Below are 24559 nucleotides of genomic sequence, written 5' to 3'. Positions count from 1 at the left end.
ATTATTATTATTATTACTATTATTATTATTATCGGTATTTTCATAAGTTATTAATAGTTTTCTTCCTTTAGTTGAAGATGATAATAATGCATTGTTTTATTGAGCACCAGAGCTTACCAATAATTTTTACAATTAAAATGCGAAACGAGAAAATATAATTATTACTTATATTATACATAACATAATAATAAATACCTATATTATTGTTTATGTGTTCTATTTTGCTGCTAATATGATAAAAACCGTCCCAGTTTGTTTTAAAACAATAGTGACAGCGATCCAACCCAAACAATATATTATTATTACTCAGCGAAAGTATAGGATTGTTGCTCCTCGTAGTCATCGTCGTATCAATGCCCACATCATAATATCACCCTATGCCTACATTTCTCATAATTTAATGTAATCTAGTTTTTCCCTACTCGATTACACTTCAAACATAAATATTATTTTATTTACAATTGTATTACGTAGTGATCATATGTGTCCGCTCTCGCGCACGAATACTCGGTCGACATGGACATTTGTATACGCGATGGTACTTCGAAACGGATACAATAATATTATTATTAGACGTATTGATTTGTACCGGGGAAGATGTCCGTCATCATTGCCCGAGCTTACGCAAACAATAACAATTTGTTCCTAATAGGTCATCATTGGGGTAACATGTATACGAATCAAGCTCCGACCGAGTGCAGTAAAACATTTTTAGCGAGTGTACGGCATAAAATAATTATAAACATTCAATCGGAAACGGGTTTTTTCTCTACACAATCGGTGTGTAATAAAATATAATAGTGACAGAGATCAGGCTAGACATGCAGTTGTACGTAGCGTAACGATTCGACTTTTGTCTTGAAACCGTGAACCATTTACTTCGCTTGAGGAAGAAAGATTGGTCTTAATATTTAATTAATATAATATTACCGGTTCCGTCGTTATTTTTGTCGAACAATCAATTTGACGTCATAATAAAATTGTTCTACAATTTTAATATTAGTTTTGTGCTAGGATTCTGCCTAGTATAAGAAATAAATAATTTTTCTATAGCTATAACTCCATTATGCAATCACATCTGTTCTACAAGTCTACACTTATAATATGAAACACGTTAATTTAGTGAACTTTTTAATTGTAAAGTATATTCGCTAAAAAACTTGTTAAAATGTTAAATGTTAAAAACAAACGTAATTTATAAAAAAAATGTTTACATATTTTTTGGCTTCTCGACGATCTTCAAATTTTCCATTGAAAATAGTTGATTCATGTTTTAAAAATGTAGACTATCGATATCTTTATGACAGTTACCATTCGAAGTTTTAAAATGTAATCTTCATTGAATAATTTTTTTCTTCGTATATTCTTTCATATATATATATTTTATATAAACAATAGTCTAGTGATTAATATTTTTAGTGGCGAAATAATTGTAATCCATCGCTCTATTGGATATCCATTCAGAGTTTTAATAGATACAAATTTACTGTATATCATTTGTATAACAATATCTGTATAACTCGTAGTAAGAAAAATATTCAACAAAATAATCCTAAATCGTCCATGTATATTAATAGTATTTTGTAACCTATTTATGCCGTTGCATAAATACTGTCTCGTTTTCGCACTGCTCTAGAGCTCGACTAGCTGTCAGTCCATCAGCCCTCAAACAATAAAACTGAATTAAATTATTAGCCAGTATATAACAATAGTCTTATGATTTAATAATCAATGATTTAAATAAACAACACAGCTATGAGTAAGAAATACGATTTGTATTCATACGTCTGTTTTTTTGTACTACAACGCAGATAGGTTAAACTTTTTACAATACATTTATAACAATAGAAGTATTTATGAAAACGGCAAAATCTTTTATTTACATTATTCTCCAATTTATTTTCCCGCATGTCTCTAAATGGAACGTCTGCAACGATCAAACAGTCAGAGCATATTAAAAACCGTAATCACGTAATTTTCCGACCATTATAAACAATGGAAATTCCGAGGTTAATTAATATTGTGTATTTGACACTAAAGCAAACAGTTTAGTGAGACCTTTAGAGAAACTGCTATAATATATCTGACGACAAACAATTTAATACAAACTAACACGATATAGAAAAATGTATGTATAATCTTCCTTTTTTCTAATTAATCATTGGATCTTGTATCCGTATTATTTTTCTTACTATATACCACATTGATTCGAATTTAAAAATAATTATATTTTTTCGAAGCACTTGTGTCTTATATTAAATAGTCTTTATGAATTAAATTTCAATATTTTATATCAATTCTTAACATTTCTAAAGAATACATTATTATGGCCATACATGTTCTTTCTTTGTTCATTCTTTAATTATATTTCGCTATTTTATTTTTTAATAGACGTCTCTGGGTACTTATTTTTCTAGTTATATGATTAATGTAACTTAATACGTCCGATAATAATTATTTACGTACTTATACGATTTTTTTAGTGCTGCTCAATTTTAATAACAATAAGTTTTTTTTTTATTATTATTATTATATTCGTGTTTAATATTGTTAAAAATTATTTAATGTATTATTATATAACGATTATCATAATACTATTAATATATATTATTATTTTACTACATAGCATTATGAACTCGAATTTAAGCATTTATTTGAAAACTCTTAGAGTTTCATTTTATTGATTTATAAACTACTATTGTTTTATTTGATTATGTCTTTATATATAATAAACTTTTTTCTCTCGAGTCCAAAATCTTAGTGTTTCGATATTATATTTTATGGCATATTTTGGTTTAATAAATTTATGTAAGTTAAAAATATTTATAGTTTTTTGTCATTATTTGTTCTTCCAACACATTTAGTTTAATGTCTAGAACATTAAGAATCCAAAAAGTATCATATGTGTAAAAATATATTTGGATAACTCGAAGACTATAATGTATGGTTTAGTGCAACTGTAGTCATATCATATAAAATGTAATCAACAATTAAATTAAACCGTATTAACAACATGATTAGTATTAAGTCCATAAATTCGAATTAAAAACATCAGAAATAATTTTATAGATAAGAACACGAGAAAAACGAGAAAAACTATTCTGCCAACATAGGTGAAAATAGTGATACTTTTTTCACATTAATCATTGTTTTTTAATATGTTACCGTTTTCCTTAGTAACAGCTCTAAACAATTTTTTTTTAGAATTTCTTGATGATAAAATATCAATCAAATAACGGTCATTCAAAATATTTGTGTTTGTAATCCCTTTAAAAAAAGGACTTATAATTACGATTTTTTTTGTAATGCAATAATGATTACTAACACAGATAATTCCATCCCAGAATCACAAATTCATCGATCAAATACTTACAGTGATGAATATTTAAAATTTAAAATTTATAAAAATGTAAAATCACGGGCAGTAAGTATATAAAAGTTGGTTTAAATTTTTTACAAACTAAACAGTAATTAAATTCATTTGAATTTAATTATTTTATTTCTTAAACTGAAATTATTTAAAGTCAGGTAGTTATGATATTTGAATATTTTAATAATTAGATATTTTGTTCATATTTTTATTTTAATTCACTTTATTCAATTATTAAGAATAATATGTTGAGCTAGAAAAATAACTCAATTACATCGTTGAACTTTATATATTATATAATAATGGACAAAAAATCAAAGTCAATCTCAGTATATAATAATATTTTAATAAAATTGATTTAGTAAATTAATAGAATAAAATAATAAATTAGTTAATTCTCGTAAAAAAACAAATACATAAATTAATAGTTTATATTTAGAAATAAATAAATAAATGTGTAATAAGATATATGTATTGTTGACCAAAACAAATTAAAAATGTATTATCAGATAAATTACAAAGTCAAAAAATCCTTGTGGCTTTGACTTGGGGTTTACTTTAGTTTACCCGATGACAAATTTTTAATTCAATAACTGATTTTACAATACCCATATCTTAATACTTCAGGCTAAGCATTTATTTATTTATTTCTTCATATAAACTATGTATTTATGTAAAATTGATTTTACTAAAAATTTTTTATTACTTTGAGCTAAGCTATGATGTTGTGATGAATTTATAATAATAATATATTTAATTTATTCATGGTGTTTTAAGAATACATTAAATCTTAAGAAAATTTTTAATTACTATTATCTTAAGGGGTTTAGTATTTAACTAACCCCATACGATAAGTTCAAACATTTTTTTCTGATCGCACAGTGATTTTTTTTTAAAGTTAAATTGCTAACTTTTGATTTTCTTAGTTACCAGAAGAAGAACTACGCGACAAGTTCAGTGGTAATATGGATTATTTGCTGTATTGTTTTAGTCTCACCGGAAGTCTCGCAAACCTAACCAGATTTTCATATTTAGCATATTCATACAACGGATGTAATATATTTTTACTTTATAATTTAATAATAATAATATTAATTTCCTTTTGAAAGGGATCAGACCAAACTATTTTGTTTAGACCATTGAATTTAAAATAAAATCATGCTTTTTCAGTAGACGATTTATACCTTAGGTCAAGTGTAGGTACATATATTTTTCATCAAATCTCTTGTTAGCACTATCAAAATGAAAGTTGGATATGCTTCTCCACTTCAATATTTTTGAACCAAAGTCACCCCCCCCCCCCCGGTAAAAATTCAAGTCTGGTCAAACTTTTCAGTAGCGCTAAGCCCCTAAATGGGTGTTAAAATAACAATATCTTAAAAATGGAGTTGTGCTAGTCCTAGAAATACTTATCCCGGCATTCAATAGTACATAGCTATAAATATATATATATATATATCTTATGATATTTTTAGTGAATTGTACCTAGTTTAACGTATATTTGACAATTGTACTTTTTTGGGGTTCGGTGCTATTTCTCGCACATAATGTAGCATATATTGGTCTTCATTCGCCGCACAGTGGGATGAAACCCATTTTTAGCATACATAAATTAATAACTTTAGAACTGTTACATTACATAAGACTGTTCGATACATCAAACCTACTATTTTAAAGGATACCAAAACCAAATATTGCATAGATTTTTTAATATGGTCTCTAATTAAATGGGCAATAAAGAAAGTACTATTTTTAAATGTTAAAATAATTATATTTTACATTTATTTATGTTTTTAAGTGTGGTAATCTCAATTATTGATACGTTTTTTAATTGGTATGTCTCTTAATGTGAGCCCATAGGGACAATGGAGGAAATACCTTGTATTTTAAAAAAAACTAACATTTTCATATTTCACTATTGTTTATTTATTTTAACCAAACATTGAATGAAATATTAATCTTATATAATAATAATAAATAAACAAATAAAATAACTTAATCGGATTGTGATAAATACTCATCATGCAAATTGTCTGAATTCTTTGAATCATCTAAATCGTTTTCATTGACTATTACTATACTCAGAATCAAATAATATAAAAATTGCTTATGTAATTTACGCTAAAACTGATCGAAAAAAAAATATATGTAATTTGCGCCATGTCCAAAAATGTATACCTATATGTAATCTGCACCACAACTGATAAAAAACACCAAGTTCTTTGCTTGTATAATTTACATTATGAGAAGATACGACGTGGCATAAAATACATATGTAACATTTACTACTATAGGTGGCGCAAATAACATGTGCTATTGGTGTCTCAAATGACCATCGTCCTATGAAAAGTGATTGTATTTCAGGGGAATAGTCAAGATTATTTTTTATTTTTTATTTTTCAAATTTATGAAATTAAAAAATCGGAAGATAATAATAAAATATAAAAGGGATGCGTATTGGTAATTATTCTGGACATTTTCCGAGTATTATGTTTTCGATAGGTTTTATAATCCTTGTTACTTGATTCCTGGGCTTCTTATGAAAGTTGTCCTTAAAATATTTAATTAATTAATTATCAATTTTTGTTCAAACATGATGCATCGTGATGTCTGATTTATCGAATATTACATTAATTTTCGGTCGCCGACGTGTTATGGAATAGCATCGACAACACTGTAGGTTCCTACTCATAGGCGTACGCAAAGAGAATGGCGGGTGTGCCCAAACTTCGTCATCATAATGTAAATAAAGCTTCACAATTTAGGTTTAAGAATAAGCAGCCCGTATTTTAACTGATCATACTCAAATCAAATTTAATTTATTCTAAAATATTTGGTTAAAAGTACCTAAATAAAGTTCTGTAATAGAAAAAATTAAAACAATATGTTCTAAATTTTTGTGTAAAATCTTGTTTTGATAATATAACATCTACAATTGCCTACAAAAGTACAAATTATAAATAATTGAAGCTATCTAAGAAAAAAATACAAGAATCAAAGAAAACATTAATTAGGACTAATATACCACAATATTAAATAAAAAATTAAAATTATGTTTATTTAATTATTTTTACATTATGATTAATTAAATATACTTGCACATTTTGTTTTTAAAACAGAGTCCAAAAGTATTCAAAAGTACTATAGCTACTCTTGAAAGACAATTCTGCGCACGCTTATGATACCATAGTAGAGTAAAATAAACTTAACGACCTGTATAAATCGAAAACGACGATATCCAGTATTTGTACATAGGCTGAAGCGTACGATGCGCGTGTCGTAAATATTTTGATAAAAGCATCTCAAATTAAGAAAGGCAAAAAAAAAATCTAATTAATTTTAAACGTGAAAACATTATCATTAAATTGACATAAGTTTGATAGTAGTTAAATAAAGTTAATTCAAGGCCTACTGAGTATATATCTAATGATTAGGGCTGATATTTTGATACAAATGCATATTTTTTTTTCTGATGTCCCAATACATAGGTCCGTAAAAAGAAATTGTGTTTCAAGAGATACTGATTAATTTAATGTAGTTTTTATTTTGCATTAATTTGCATTTTATGGCAAAATTTATAAAAACTTTATATGAAAACTTTATATGCATTTTTAGGGCATATTTTGTTATTGTTAGGACATTTTTCAAAATTTATCTATAAATTCTTAAATATAAGGGTGTTTGATTATGCGTTTCGGCATTAGTTCTCTCAAAACTTTTACGTTTAGTATGTAATCTACTAAATTGATAAATCAATAAATACGAACAAATCGACTAATGTACTTATTTTATCAAAAATAGACCAAATTAATATAGCCAAGAGAAATTTTTCTATTTATAAGAGTTCAACGATGATCATAACAGAAAGTTATGAAATAAATTTAAATAAAATTACATAAAATGTAAGTATTTAACAAAAAAATATCTATTTTTTTATTATTATGTTAAAATAAATATAATTAAATATTTTTGATAACATGAATTTTATATCATTTTTTACGTATTTTTTTATGATTTTTTAAACACTTTTTTAAAAAAAAATTTTAGAGTATTAAAATCCCAAACCTACTAATGGTCATGAATTTTTACAAAAATAACACAAACACAATTTATAAAAAATGGGTGATGTTTATTGATTGGTAGATTTTATTTAAATGATTGATTAGCGGGTTGGGTTTGAATATTTCGTGGAAATATTCAGCAAATGCGTTCGATTTTTCTATGTCGGATATGGCTAGTTTGTTATTGGGTGGTTTTATTGGGGGGGATTTGTTCTTTGAGTTTTAATATGCTTTTCGTTTTACGCCAGAGGGATCCGTTGGTTGACCGTGTAATTTATGGATTATTTGTTACTCAAAAGTATTAGACTATATATAGATTACAAACATAGTAGAGAAAAATAATTTATGATGATCGATGAATTAGAAAACACTTAAAAAATTGACAAGTTAGCAAGCTAGAAACGGGTTTCATTCCACTGTGCGCCGATCCGATCGTTTGGTCACAACGTATTTTTGTAATATTATAACATATTGTTCTCAGGTACGTTCTTAGTGCAATTCCTAATACTAGTTGTGTTGATCGGAATCCCGTGGTGTTTTATAGAAACCACTTTGGGACAGTACTCGGGCAGAGGACCTACCATACTCGGTGATATGGTACCCATCGGCAAAGGTGAACATCGTAACAACAACTTCGCAATGTATTTCTAGAGATTGCGTGTAATATTACGAAAATAATTGTTTTTTTTCCTTTCCTCCCCCCTTATTTTTCCCATTCATCTAGGCGTAGCAGTGGCCATGGGTTACATTTGTCTTTTAAACATTGTTTGTTATAGCCCCATACAATCTAGATGTCTCTTGTATATGTACACGATTCTTATAAAAGAAGATATACCGTGGAAGGATTGCTCTTTTGCCAATAAATCTCGGTGCATAGATGACTTCAAAAATTTGATGAATACTGACAGTAATTCTGTCGGCATTGAACTACGCGTGCCGGTGGAAAGTTATTACTTGTAAGTCCAGCATCTTAAAAATTTTTATTTTTATATTAATTTAATTTTATCCCTATTTGACTTCATTCTGCTAGCCGATGAATGTGGTGCGAGTATTTTAACTCATACACTCAGTAGAGTGTAATAGAATCTATAAGAGATAATAGAAGGTAGTTCTTAAAATACTAAATAAAAAAGTTGGTTGGTACATTGTACGTATGATAATTCATCAAATATTTTATTTAATTAATATGAACTATGTAACTATTTAATTGTACAATTTTAATCATCCGCAAGTCAGTAGTTCTAGACATAAAAAGTTGAATTACAATCATAAACTTTTGACTAAATAAATGTTTATAACTGTTGAGTTTATGCTGTTATAAATTTATATTCATAATAAACTAAACTAATGTAGATATCTAAACAAAAATATTGTTATTTTAGGTAATATAGTTGTTAAGATATGAACGTCACACTCACGTACTACACATTTTATCATAGTTTATTGTTCTATACAATGAAAGCATTAAATTATGTATTAAAAACCATGTACCTTTTAATTCTTTACCATAAGTTATTTTATAACAGTTATAGTACAAATAAAACTTTCTTACTAATATTAAAATATAATTAATCCTCATTTTGAAAAATCAATCAAGAAAATTTTTAGTTTTTACATTTTCATTATTTGGTACTGCTTACAAGACTCTTCGGTTTTCGTATACGATTTTAAATATTATAAATATTTATTATTTATACTTTTTCATATTTCATAAATTTTATGAACATTATATTATTTTTTAAGGATAAAAAAAATTTATATACTGTTCAAAACATATATAATAATGTGAAAACTATATGAATTATTAAAACAATTTCACTGATATTGTTACCAGGTTTAAAATTGTAAGCATGGACCAAAATGTTTTGTATGACGGACTTGGTAATTTATATTTGCCGCTATTATTTTGTCTTGTATTTTCATGGATCGTCAACTTCACCTTCCTTACAACGTCAAATAATTTTAAGAAATACGTAAACATCAACACAATCGTATTAAAGTTCAAAACTAATGGGATCTTATTGTACAATTATATTTTAATAATTCATTTTACACATGTTTTTACTACGTAAAATTCTAACACTAAATTTTCTAGTAAATAAACAATTTATTCATTTTGAATAAATAACAAATACCAGAGATAAGTTTCAGAGTAAGGTATTAAGTAAGTATTAGTATTAGGTATGTTTATTAGTATTATCTTATATTTTAAAAAAAATGTATGCAAACTAAAGTCAGTCCACCTAGCCATTCTATCCGGCCAATTTCTTTCATATTTTTTTTTTTTTTTAATTTAAATAAAAGGTATTTAGACACAGATATTTTATGAATCATTGAAATTCACTCAACTCCCACCAATGCGATTCTTCCCTGTACATTTCTTATAGGACACATTCACTCAAGCAGTTCAAATTCTAATACCTCCTCTTCTAATAAATGGATCTTGACCGTTTCACTCTCAGAATAATCACTGGATAAAAATTTTTCTTTTGAGCTATCAACTGCTTAAGTTCGTTGAGTTTGAGGAAAGTTATGCGTGCACAATCAACTTTACATTAAATTTTTTTCCAAATACTACATTCTTATTGGCTCTTACCCAGTGATATAACAACAAACAATAATAATATTATTACTTATATTAGCTAATATTGTCTGGAAGGAAGCACTGTAAAATAATTTTATGTAATAATTATTCCCTCTCATACATAGTCTATCCTAATGCCGCGGAACATATATTTTAATAAACATTCTCTGTAATTTCCATTTGTCTTTCAATTTTCGATATTATACTGATTTATTAATTTGTTAAAATATGTTTATGTATTGATCTATTACGAATTTTTGCAATGGGTATTAAGGTAATATTAATTAAATATTATTATTATTATTATTATGTTATTATTTTAAGTAAGTATTAGGTTTGAGAGTAAGTTTATTATTTGAAAACAAAAGGTATGCTAGTCAGTGATTGAAATGTTAGTAGATAATCCCAATCCAATAACACCACTTGACTAGCATTAAATCCATTAAATAAAGTAAAATCTATTTCCTAGAACAACAATTGCAAACAATAAAAAAGTTAGGAACAACCAGAATTCCCATATTTGGATACTTATACTTAATATGCAACTTAATTGAATCCCATAGTTTAATTTTTTTTTATTTCTGAAGTAGTTAATAGTGATTCATGCCTTATAATAAGTGTTTATTAAAGATATTTATAAAATAAGAAATATGTATTAGGTATTTTTAGATTGCTAAAAAAAAACCTTTGGTAAGTGCATACCGCTAGAACACTGTTAAACATGATATATTTTATGATTCACAGTTAACAAAACAAAACGTAACTTAATATTATTGTTTTATTCAAACTATACAATTCCCATTTATTTTGAACGCTATAACCATACATTTAAAGAACTTTAATAGCATATATTGACCACATTAATTTATTTTTAGGTGCAATTATTTGGTTGCATAGCACCATTTCCTGTTCTTTTCGGCATATTATTCGTTATAATGATGAACAAACACGCTTGGGGTGGTTTCTATACACTAATAGACATAAATACAATCAATCTTCTAGACACCCAAGTACATCGCCTGCTGTTTAGATTATGTTTACGCTTAATTTTTTCCTATATTTTATATATTTTCGTAATTAAATTGAATACTGTGTAGTTTATCCACTGCCGCTTTTATTTTATCGTATTTCAGTCGTGGCGAAGAGCAGCGGAACAAGTATTGTACTCACTAGACGTAGGTACAGGTCATTTGTTCATTTACGGACTAAAATGTGATTTCCGCAACAATATTTTAAAAAACATATTAGTAGTCACTATGCTCAACACCATTTGCGCGGTGACTGCCACATTTATCGTCTTCGGGACAGCTAATATTATAGCTTGTAAATTTCATATCTCGTTCTATTCAGTGTTTATATCTGGTAAGTCCTTTAGACGTCGCATAAATGATATATATATATATATATATTTTTTTTTTTTTTTTAAATTATTTCTATTGGAAATTATAGGTCCTGGTATGTTTTTCATAGCTGTTTCTCATGCCGTCAAGGACCTACCGTTTCCAGAAGTATTAACTTTATGGTCGTTTTTCGTCTTGTTCGTAATTTGTATACTTACACAGGTTAGTACTTGCATACATTTATATATTATACAAATATTAAATGTATATCAATTCAATAATGATACCACGGGTAAGCCAGGTGGCTTAACAAATTCCATAAAGTATTTTTGTTTTACATATAATATATATTTATGTCACATAGATTATATAGATAGATAACTAAATAAGAGAGGGAGAGAGAGAAAGATAGTAGTGGCTGGCTTTAAATGATCGATAACAATATATTCGTTTTCGGATACAGTATTATTCATAATTAATACTAATTACAATCTATTGTATCCACTTTTGATCATTTTCTCTTTAAGGAGGTCCAACAGGATAAAAAGTTTTAATACAGTCACAGGTATCAAAGTCCAATGTAGGTACATACCAAATATACTTTACCTAAAACAAAAATATTACTACGTTAAAAGATAATTAATCTTGTAATTTAAATAATAATAAGTACGAGTATATCACTCTGCCTACGTTTCCTCTATCCGTATGTTAACTGAAAAATGTTTGTTTCCAATAAAAATAAAAATAAAATAATCCTATAGGCATTTGAAAATGTTTGAAGCCTAATTTCGTTTTATTTCAATATTCTTAATTAAAAAATTATACTTTCTTGCAGCATTCCTACTTGAAACCTGTGATATACTTGCTGAAAACATACCTCAAGCAATATAATATCAAATCACCTGACAATTTACCTAATATAGTATGTGCTACTATGTTTGGACTTTCATTAGTAACAGTAACAAATGTAAGTACCCAATGCAAACTCAAGTCAGTAAGTGAAATATTTTCACTCTTAATATTTTATTTTTGTACTCATACTCATAGTATAATTGACCACATACAACAGTTTTAAACTAAACAAAACTAAACAATCAAAAACCCCTCATTTGTTTATTTTTTTTTTTAAATGTATATACGAGTATAACAAAAATAACAAATAAAAACTATTTAATGATTTATGTAGAACAATTCTAATACGTTTTACGTATACCTTAAGGCCTCAATACCTCGGCGTTCATTGCGATGATGTGCTTTAACGTTCTCTTTTTAAATTCAACGTATTTAATTGCGAATCCGCGCACTGAATATGACGCGTCAAAAAGCGGGGACGTCCGTACGGCACGTCGACGTTCGATATATAATATATATATATATAATTATCATCAGTTGAAAGTGTCCAATCGTTATTTTATGGTAAAAGAGTTTAAGAGAATGAGTTTAAATTAAAGAGTTTTATCTTTATAATATATAATGGATTTACTAATTTATAACTAAAACTTAATGAACAAATTAAACTCACCCTATTCAAAAGTATGGTTAATACTAAATTATCAATGCTCATAAGTACTGGCCAGTTTTTATTGAGAACAGTATCAGATTATGGAATATTATAGGTAACCGGTAAGGCAGTATAAAGCTGTAATCAACTCCCAAGTTAAATATTATTAAAGGTTATTGGTTTTATCGAAATAGTTATAATTTATAGCTCATTATTAACTGACAGATAAGTTATCAGTTGGTTAACCAATAAACATGATCAGTGTGAGGCCCATGTACGTTGCATTAAACATGACTTTGGACGTACGTTATCACAGCAGACGTCGATATGTTTAGTCTGGGAAGGATTTTACTGTTTCCATTTGGTTAATATCATAATTATATTCGATTAATCGATAAATTATCATTTTTACGGCCAAACCAAATGGAAACAAAATTATGTCTAAACTATTTACGTTAATCAATGTTTACAATTCACGCAATGGCTTAAGATTTAAGCACTTATATAAGTTATAAACTATAATAACTACCTCATGAATTTTAAATAGGGAGGAGAAATGCTCATTTCATTAGTGGATGATATAGGATCTGCAATGGGAATACTGATGATTACCACTTTTGAAGCAATACTGATATTTGGTATTTATGGGATGAATGAATTTTGCGCTGATCTTGCGTTTATGACAAACAACTCTCCTTCGATCGCTTTGAAGTTACTATTCATAGGAGGTCCAGTATTTATAATCGTAAGAATGTATTTGAAAATTAATAGAAAAAGGTTTATTTTTGCCCTCTCTGACTAGGGAAAATGATTTCATAAAATGTTTTTCAAAAATGATTATGGTATATGCATTAATGTAAATCATTGATACTGATTCATAAAATTTAAATGAAGTTTTTTAACAAAATTAATTACTTTTGGTCTATGTTGTAGATCAATTATTTTTTAATTAACATGTAAGTAACTGTAGAGATGAAATATAAAAATAATATAAGATAGAAATATAAGATGTACGCAAACTAGTTTGTATAATATTTTAATTACAATTAAAATTTTATTTTTATTTTTATAAAATATCATAAACCTTCAAATTCGAATTGTTCATCCACTTGTTTTATATTATTTTATGTAAAATAAAAATATATATTTATTTTTAAATTTGAATTCTAAATACTTAAAAGATAATGTTTTCTGTCACATTCTTAAAATATTTCATTGCTTTAAATTTAACGGTTTTAACGGTTACCTTTTTAATGTATGATAAATAATTTAAAAGTCGTTAATATTTTAAATTTTATTATAAACTCTAACAGTCAGAAAAAAATATAAAATATACTACACTACCTACTTCAATACAGCCAGATTTTGTTCAAAATTGTTCTCAAATACATTTTCTCAACGCATTAACTAAACACTTAGTCAATATTCAACAATGATTCTTAAAATATTTATATAAATAGTGTGATTATCATGTCTTTCGAATAATTTGAATACGATTTAAAATATATTCATTCCTTGTACGTTCTACATTATCCAATTATCCAAAAGAACTCGATTTAAATATCTCACTTTATTAACAATAATATGATATTTTGTAGTCGGTCGAACTGTAATTGATTGTTTTCGCAATCAACTCTACAAATATCAAAATATGTATTTTTTCATAACCTCGTTTTCGCACTTTAGCATATAATATTTGCATCCAGTTTGAATTGGATTTCACCGAGTTTTCAAAATGTAACTTATCCGCCGATGATGTATTGGGTGGCATGGTCATTGGCAATGATAACACTATTAATTTTGATGTCATTTGCTGCGCATACTATCATCCAGTTCATAAAAATAAAGGTAACAATGCGTCAAATAATATTAAATAATTAAAATATAAATAATATTTAGCTTAACAAAATATGCACAATTAGTTTTAATTTAAAATAAACAATATGTAAAATATATAATAGTGAAATTCCTTTATGACAATACATGCTATAATTTTTAAAATCTATTACATTGAGTTAAAAACTACACAATTACAAAATTAAATTACAATTTTAAATTTAATAAACCAAAAGTTTCGAAAAGCTGACCGTATTTCCGTATTAAATCCACGCTCCGCTTTCGAAGAAAACTAAAATAAAACTAATTTTTCCAGTAACATAACCAGTATTTTTGTGGTTAATAGATTACTTTTTACGCATGATTCACAAAAAGTTTATTTAATTTACAAGAAATAATAATAGGAAGTGTATAACTTCCTATTCTAAGATTAATGAATATTCTTTTATTTAATTTTAAGTTAATTACACCAGTTCATGGATTTATGTTAAGATACCAATAAACATTAATTAATTTTTTAATTAAAATTATTTTATTTTTAAAACACATTCCTTATTAAAAATATTTTAATTTATATACAAAAATTAGACAAGTATAAAATAATAGTGTATAATACTAGTCGAAGCTAACTATTTGTGTAACTTAATTATTTGTATGATTCTCGGATTGATAAATGCGATATCATATGTTAATAGTTAACATTGAATATATATATTAGGGTAGGTATATATATATATATATATATACGAGTATATATATTATTTATATTAAGGTGGTCCTTAACTTTAACCACAATAATTTCATACTAATACCCCCTCCCCAATTTTATTTAATACTATATAAAAGTAATTTAGATAGCATACTATAACACGTAGGATGAAAATGTACATCTGAATTCAAAATAAATTTTTCCCATGGCGGTACCGGTGTAACCGTTATCTCAGTACCCTAGTAAAATTGTTGAGAGCAAAATTCAGGAAAAAGGTAAATGCATGATTTGCATAAGTTTAGGGGGGGAGGGTGTACAAACATATAAATTACGATTACAAATCGTTACAAAAGAAATAATAATCGATGGGATATTTTTGGAGTTAAATGTATACTTTGGTGATACTGAGATAACGGACCTGTGTACAATTATATCATTTAAATGGTGCTTAAATCTAACTTCAGATAACTGATAACTGTTCACGTTTTCGTCAATAGTCGACCTATTTATAGTAAATTCCAAAAAATTCACCTGAAAGCTTTTTGCTGCAGCTGTTAATAAATGCACTGCATCACGATCACTGATTTTGCATTTATCTAAAGTTGCCGATAAGGGAGGAATCATAATATTTATTTTTGCCTGTTTTGGTTTTGAAGGACTGGAAATTTCATTTACTTCTGCATCTAAAAACATGTCCTAGTCTTCAGAACTTGATGAACTCAAATGTCGGATTCTGTCTGTAATAAAATAAAAATAAAATTTGTTTACAAATAAACAAATAATAATTAATAACAGTTAAATAATAGTTTTTCATATTTTATTTAAATACCTGACAATGTTAATTGACTGTTAATGTTTTTAATTCTTGAAATCTATTTCGTCCACCTTCCTGCTCTTTCGGAGTTTCTTTGCGTTTCTCAACAGCCACTAGTTTTATATATATACATAGGTAACTGGACATCTTTTTTCTCGTTGTTTTAATAAAAAAATATTATCTTCTTTCATTTTAATTAAATTTAAAGCATCCGATTGGCCAATATCAAATTAATTGTCTAATTTGTGTCTCAGTTTTTCACGTTATACTTTTCTCTGACTTTTTCTATACATCATACAATTTTTTCTTAACTTCTTTAATTTTTTTAGAATTATCGTGAGTTATATTTCAGCTATTCTTCAGAAAACCGAACATTCATTAATAAATAATCGTGAACATTCGTGTAAATTTATGTTACCTGACCACATATTAAAAAATAGAACAGATAACAATCCTTCTTGGATGGAAATTTAAAACCAGTAATTTGATTCTTTATAATTACAATCAAATAAATTTGATGTCGAAACATGTCTTTTCCTATAAGTAATGACTACCCTTATATATATATATATATATATATATATATATATATGTTACATCTAGTGTTCGAAGGATGGCTAATCTTATGTTTAGACAATGCTTTTGGCTAATGTCAAAATTTCGGAATTCAGCCACCAAAAACAAATGAATAATCTTAACACTAGCCAATAAACCAACATTATCCAACCGTTATCGGCTAATGACTAAATAAATTTAGCCATTGGTACATTAAAAATTTAAAACTATTTACAATAATAATACAATATTTTGAAATTGTAATTTTTCATGAATATTAATATGTTGGGTAGTTGTATAGAAGTGAGCCATGCACGTGGTAAGTAAAATATTTTTAATATTATAAATATTGTACAATATTATATTGTACACAGTTGTGTGCATTTTGATATTATTTTAAAATTGATATTGATTGCAAAATATATACACAATGCATGCAGTTACATACAATAATGTGTGCTCAATAGAGACAGTCCGTAATAATATAGCGTAATTTTCGACTCAAGTTTGTAAGTAAAGATACCAGCTTGTAGTACTTTGTAGGTATATCTTGTTTTCAAGCCTAGGAGTTAATAAGTTAAAAGTTAAGTTAAATTAACTTATTAATTTAACTTATTTCATTACTAATAAATTAACTAATAAGTAATAGTTCTAATCGCCTGTGATTTATTTACATGTTACTAGTCAAGTTTTCTGAAGTGTCTTCAGTCATCTAAATTTTAATATCCTTACTTTCTTGAGTTTATTAATGAGAACATTATACTTCCTTAATTTATGATTTGTTTAACTATGCAAAGGAGCTTATTTTTATTTTATTATATTGTTATCTTTAAATAATATATTTATAAATATATTATATATTAAATATTATATTAAATATTTATATATTATATGAATTCAGTCATATTAATTTTAATTTTCATACTTTCAATAGTATAGTATTTAAAAATTTATATTTACCTAATGGCTAATTATTATGAATTTATATTTTATACTGATAAGTTATTTGTTTAACTATACAAAGGAGCTAATTTTTATTTTTTATTAAATTAGATTTATTTAGTTACATTATGTTTATTATCTTTTATACATACATATATATATATATATATTTATTTTATTTATTATTTGTATATAAATACAATTCAATATTGAATTGTTATTTTCATTTTTCTGTAAAATTATTTTCAGATGCTGGTATAATATTGTGTGTTTCTCAATATTCACAATACATTTTACAAATATGTGCTTAACTTTTAAACTCACTAGGTACCGATATATTTTTTTTGATGAGAAACTTCTGAAATAATATGATAGCTGATGAGTAATGGGACTAACTTATTTATAAATTCATCTATATTTTGTAAAATTTCTTCAGGTGTTTCAATGACTATTGGTCTCTTACCTCTTAAATCAATATTTATAAATTATAATAACTATAAACTAATATGGTGTTAATTGTTAATTTATATAAATTAATTTTTATTTCTATTTAGTACAATTAATAATACAAAAAGTATTCCAAGAAAAATAAAACATAAAGCATTATATTTTTACTAAAATGAAACCAAATTTTTATTTTTCACTCAAATTATATAATTCATGAAAATAAATTTCATGAAATTTTACAACCCTACTCCTAACACTAGCCGTAACATATATATAAATACTAGATGAATAACCTGGCTTCACCCGTATGCAGTTATTTGTAATACCTATGTATAACTTTTTATTTTAACAGTTTTATATGTTATCAATAAAGTGTTGAATATATTAATATATATCCGAGACATATTAAATATCGGTTGTCTCATTAAATATATTATTTTATTAACTTGAACAAACAGGTAAAATAAACAACATATCTTTATTATTTTTATGATATAGTCTTAACAATAACTACTTAAATAATTATAGTAAATGCACTAACCAAAGTGTATAATAAAAAAAAAAATGTTCTGTCAATTTTTCCATTTTTACCCCTTTCAATCCCTGAAAGTGTTGAATTTTGAAAAATTCTTTCTTAGGGAGATTTTTTGTTTCATAAAATAAGTAAGTTCACTGACTTAAAACTCATAGCTTCAATGGTTCCAGCTAGGTGGTTCTTTCCATTTTTACCCCTATTAACCCTTTTAACCTCTTTAGGTTTTTAATTTTGAAAAATCCTTTCTTAGTAGGTGTCATCACAAAACAAAATTACTGTCCAAATATCATACTCATAGCTTCAGCAGCTTAGGCTAAGTGATGATGAATCACTCAAGAAAAGTTATTTTATATACACAAACATAATTACTTACCTAGAATTAATGAGTAACATAATTACGTCTAAGAAAAGTAAACCCACTTGTATTAAATTTGTGTACTATTGATACAGGATTTCTACGGATCGTTCGAGCCGACGGAACGATGGGTGCCCGACCTCTTCCATTCGTTGAACCAGCTGGAATCTATGGCGGTAGTAAGAAAGGAAGTGGAGTACAACACTGGAAACCATTTAACATTTGGAGTCGGCAGACCTAAATTGTGCATTAAAGTAGACAACGCCACTCAGACAAATATACATCACCAGACCGGCAATGAACATCAGAGTACGTATTTAAATTTTTTTTTTTACATCCAAAAAAGCGGAGAAGAATCAATATTTGGAAGTTTTATAATAATATCGAAAAAAATTTTATTCAAACAATATTTTTTGTAATTTAATACTACTGCCACGATTATAAAAAATTTTATAACTAATTTTTGATTTATGAAATTCAAGTCATGAAAAATAGTCTTATTGTTATATTATCACCTTTTTTAGATTTTAAGTCGAAAAAATAAATAAAAAAAGAAGTTTTTGTTTTAAATTGTATATTTTCGTTTTAAAAATATTAAAAATATTGAATAATTTTACGGTACTGCTGTAGCAGTAGTGATAAACGTACTTTATATTACCATGTAGGTGGACAGTACTGCTAATAATAGTACTATCAAATCACTGCTGCTATAGCAGTAGTATGTAATTGCGTTTCTGTATCTACTTAAGAAAAAAACAAAAATGCAGTGTGTCCATCAATGTGTTAAATACCAAATTAATAAGTACAAACTAATAGTTAGAATAAAATATATTTAAAGTATTTAAAATATTTATACTACTGGTATTAATATACCATTAAATACATGTAAATTGTTTTTAATATTTCATAAAAATGTATAAAACATAAGATCTGCAAAAATGCAAAATTTTAATTATCTTGTTCATCATATTTTGTCAATTCATTAAAATAATATAATAACTTAAATATATGTTCTTGTCTAATACCTTTCAATCGATCATATTAAAAATGTATTATTCTGTCTAAAGAAACTTTATATAATAATATTATATATAATAAATAATATAAATAATATCAAGGATCTATTATTCTATATATTACTATCGAACGGTTCATAAACTAATTATTACAGATAAAATGCTTTGTAATTGTTTTAAAATTTAATTTGCTTAAAAATAGTGTATTTTTCCCAATCGCAGATGTAATATCAAACCAACGACAAAAACATTATTACTTGGAAGTATTCAACGGTTCGTGTAATGATTATCAACTAGAAAGGAAACACAACGAAAATGAAGTGATCATATGGAATCACTCATTGCTCTTAGAACACTCTCTTGATTATGGAATTTTGGAAAAATACGTTCAAACAGACTAAGCAATTGGACAATTCAAAAAATATTCTCAATTTATTGTACTATTACTATACATTATTTATTTTGTTAAATTACAAATAAAATAACTTTCATTATAATATTGTTTAGTGTATTGTTCATAATATTTACCAAATAGTGTGTAATATAAATATTGAATAGCCTAGAGTCATAAATTAATCTAAACATATCATGCTTTATAAATATATATTTAATAAAAAGGAGAAAAATTCATAATAACTGTCCCTTCTTAAACATTTACTTGGGTTTATGAAAAGCTTAGAAGAAAACATGAAAACCTTGAAGTACCTATGTATTTTTATACAAAATTTATATTCAGATAAATAATATAATATGGTAATTTAATATTGTCATACACGTTCTGTTTAAGTCAAAATTAAATATTAAATAATAAGAATTCGTCTTCTTTGTTAATTTAAATCTCTATTAAAATTATTCTAATATTATTTGTAACGAAATTGTTATAAAAGTGTTTTTTGAATTAATACGTTAATCTTGTAAATAGCCTATAACTTATCATTTTATAATATAATGAAGCTTATAAGTATAAATAATAAATACAACACAAATATACTGTCAAGTAGATATTAAAAACATATTTTTGAATTATCTTAACGTTTAGTTTTCTTAATATTATTGATGACTCACTACTAATATCAAGTACCATATACATTTTTTTTTTTTTTTTTAAGCAGCGTTCACGCTCGCTTTTATGGTGATCGGAATATTGATACAGTCTAAAGAATTTATGACAAAATAAATTAAAAACACAGTATAACTAGTACTTTTCAAAATTGAATGTAAAGGGATCCTAAAATATTTACAATGTTTATATAGTTTTAATGAATCACCATTCGTCCACTAAATAAATTCAAATAATATGTTAAAAACAAATAAATAAAAAAAATGATAGTAGCAATCAAAATTAACTTAAAATACAAATACATATAAAGTAACAGGTATTTAAAAAGGATGTGTTCACATGCAGGTACGGTACCTACGTATAAAACGTTATATGCAGGTACCATGCATTCGTATCGAAAATAAAATGTAAAATTAAAAAAAGCAATCCGTCGTGCTTTTCTTGACAATCATAAATATTGTATACAATAGGTACTTCAAACACACATGATTAGAGCAATCAATTCGATAAATGAAAAAAGTGAATATCATGTCTATTGTACATTTTATCTCAATGAACAATAAAAACCGTGAAGTTTATTCGGCCCGTAGTGTAAATATAAATGTCGAATGTGGCCTGCAAGTTGAAAAAGGTTGGGCACGCCTGGTATACAACTTAATAAGAGTAATTGGCTGATTATTTAATCGGATTAAGATTATCGCTGCTTCGATAAGGTGACGTGAGGATTGTCCACCACACCGATAATAAATCTTGAATTATACGTATCTCAATATTACCACATTGTAAAAACAGTGAAGTACAACAGTATATTATATGAAACAAGTTACTCGCAGACAAATGTCGGCATTTTATTGTATGCTCCGTGGTTTTTTCTATGTTTAATATTATGTCCAGTGCATCGTTATTTGTTCGGTTTTTTTTCTTACGTTTTTTTGTGTGAAACGTGATTTTTTCAGTTTTTTTATCATCATGGAAGATAATAAGAATAATATTAAAGTGGGCGAAATATTTAACAGTTATGAACTATTTTTTGAAATTTTTAAAACGTTTTGTGATGAGAATTACCAACCGTTTATTGTTACCAATAATAATAAGCGTCAAGTTACAATTCTTTGCCGACATGGTTACAAAATACCTTCAAATAGTACAGGTAAACGAACTAAACTACATTACAATTATGTTGGGTGCAAAGCTAAAATTACCTGTTTCAAGCTGGTTAACTCTACTCAGGTCAAGATTACGAGTGTAAGTTTAGAACATAATCACGAAATAAGTAGGACTGCGTTTGGAATGACAAGAATAAAACTCACTAGTGAACAGAAAGACGTGTTGATAGATCTTCACGACGCGAGCTGTAAGTCAATCAGATCAGCTGTGTATTTCAAAGTAAATTTGACAAGAAACTTTCATCTCAAAAAATTCGAAATTTGCTTCAAAAGTTAGTTCCCAAATCTTCCGATGGATCGGAACTGCAGATGTTTCTAGAAGGAATTGAGGAAGCGGGAGGTGACGTAGTTAGTAAATTAGATGTCAATAGAAACGTTCCAGTGCTTTGTTTTAGTTCAAATATTATAAAAAAAATTTTTAAAGCCTCAAAACTGCCGTTCAAATTGACACAACGTTTGATTTTAACATGTCCAAATATAAATTGTGTGAATTTTGTTATCTCAATCCTATTACCAATAAAAGCGAAATGTGTATGCTTGCTTTTTTTATCTGAAGAGGCCAGCAGTAATTTCCGCATAGCTTTTTCAGTTTTTAAAACGATATGTACTTAACATACGAATATTTTCATAGTTGACAAAGATTTTAATGAAATTTCCGTTTTGAAGGAAGTGTTTGAAAAAGCAACAATTTTACTTTGCACATTTCACATAATAAAATACGTTAAAAATCTTGTAGCAACAGCACCCATAGTGATTGAAATTAAAAATTACATTATGACTAAATTCAAGAATATGTTGTATGTTCAGAGTGAAGAGCTCTACGATGAAAATAAAAATATTTTTCTCGCTTCAGTTAATGATATTCAGGTTCGGGTCAACATGAAATACGATTCACTTAAAGAACAATTCGATAACAATTGCAATTCAAGTTGCAAAATCATGTGGGTTAAATGTTTTAGAAAAAAACTTCCGACGTTAGGAGACAACACAAAAAACAGAATTGAAAGATCTTTTTGGACTTTGAAACAATCTTCACAAAAGGTTCTCTTCGCTTTCTGAAATTTCTCAAAGTATCGTTCTGCTCAGAAAGACTTACCGAGTCAACTTCTACGGCAAATCTCAGATCACTGAAAATACATGACAAAGACACTGACATCAGTAAATTGAATGCTGAAGCATCACTTGCCTTGAATGATCGTGGGTGTGTACTTTTCCATCAAAGCTTGAAAGCTTTACAAATTCGGAGAGAGTTTATGACGTTGGAATGTGAAGGTGTACGGGAACGATATGAAGATGATGAAGCGGTTTATGAATGTTCGACTACAGAATGTACCTACACATTCTATACTAAAAACCAGTCTCCATGCCGCCATGTACTACTAATAAGAGAACAACAATGTAGATCACTTTCAGCCGTTTCGAATTGTCTCTGTTTCATAGTCGTTATCGTCAACAGAGAAATGTGTAGTTTAATTCTACAGCTATGCATAACTTAGACAAAATAGAAGATCGAGTACAACTAGATGAGATGGAAAATCGAGCACGTCTAGATGAGGTAGAAGTTCCAGTATTGAATAACCGTCAAAAATACAACACGATGCTGCCTGTCACACTTAGCATCACGCTAGCCTGTCTGCTTGCCACGGAACGGACCAGTTTCACGCTTATCTTAAGAGTATAAAAGAAGTTGAACATATCATACGATCTGGTTCTAAAATTGAAAATTGTTCATTACTAGCTGCGAGCGCTTGTGCATCTACTCACATTAAACCAAAGTCAACACAAGCAATCGAATTTGAGTCTCCAGTACAACAAGCATTGAATGACAAAAAAAAATAACGTGGGAACATCAACCACCCTTGAAGACAAAAGCAAGCCTGCTGATCTAACAGGACGATTATTACTGAAGTTTAAGGATAAAGTGAAAGTTAGAGGTAGACCCAAACGCGCATTAAAACAACTTTGCTCCTTCAATAAAACAGGTTTTGATAGAGCCACTAAAAAAAACATAGCAATGAGCCACCCTCAAAAAAAAAAAACAGAAAAGATGATCCTATGACGTGATGAAGTTAAAAATAGGTAATAATAATAATACTTATTATTATAAGTGTGATTTGCTATATCTGTCACTCATTGCTAGCATATATGCTTATATGTTATTTGGCGCATTATATTTATGTAATAAAGTATTTAATAAATATGAAATAATATACCTATATTACAAAAATTGAATGATTTTCTTGTCTGGACGATTTTAACACAGTACCT

The 24559-nt window shown here is 26.9% G+C and overlaps 1 protein-coding gene across 1 annotated transcript; it reads left to right on the top strand.

The window, feature by feature from the left end:
- Positions 1 to 11271: 11271 nt before the first annotated feature.
- On the top strand, positions 11272 to 20468 carry LOC112681883 (sodium-dependent noradrenaline transporter-like). The gene is made up of 7 exons (XM_025552221.1): positions 11272 to 11377; positions 11465 to 11577; positions 12191 to 12322; positions 13404 to 13601; positions 14543 to 14704; positions 19145 to 19358; positions 20288 to 20468. Exons 1-7 carry the CDS (start codon positions 11272 to 11274, stop codon positions 20464 to 20466), a joined length of 1104 nt encoding a protein of 367 aa, XP_025408006.1. The 3' UTR covers positions 20467 to 20468.
- Positions 20469 to 24559: the final 4091 nt, after the last annotated feature.

Source organism: Sipha flava, unplaced genomic scaffold, assembly GCF_003268045.1.
Source record: "Sipha flava isolate LNK unplaced genomic scaffold, YSA_version1 198_pilon_pilon, whole genome shotgun sequence".
NCBI classification, from domain to species: domain Eukaryota; kingdom Metazoa; phylum Arthropoda; class Insecta; order Hemiptera; family Aphididae; genus Sipha; species Sipha flava.
The sequence above is the reverse complement of the archived record's forward strand: the minus strand, read 5'-3'. Positions and strand labels throughout refer to the sequence as shown.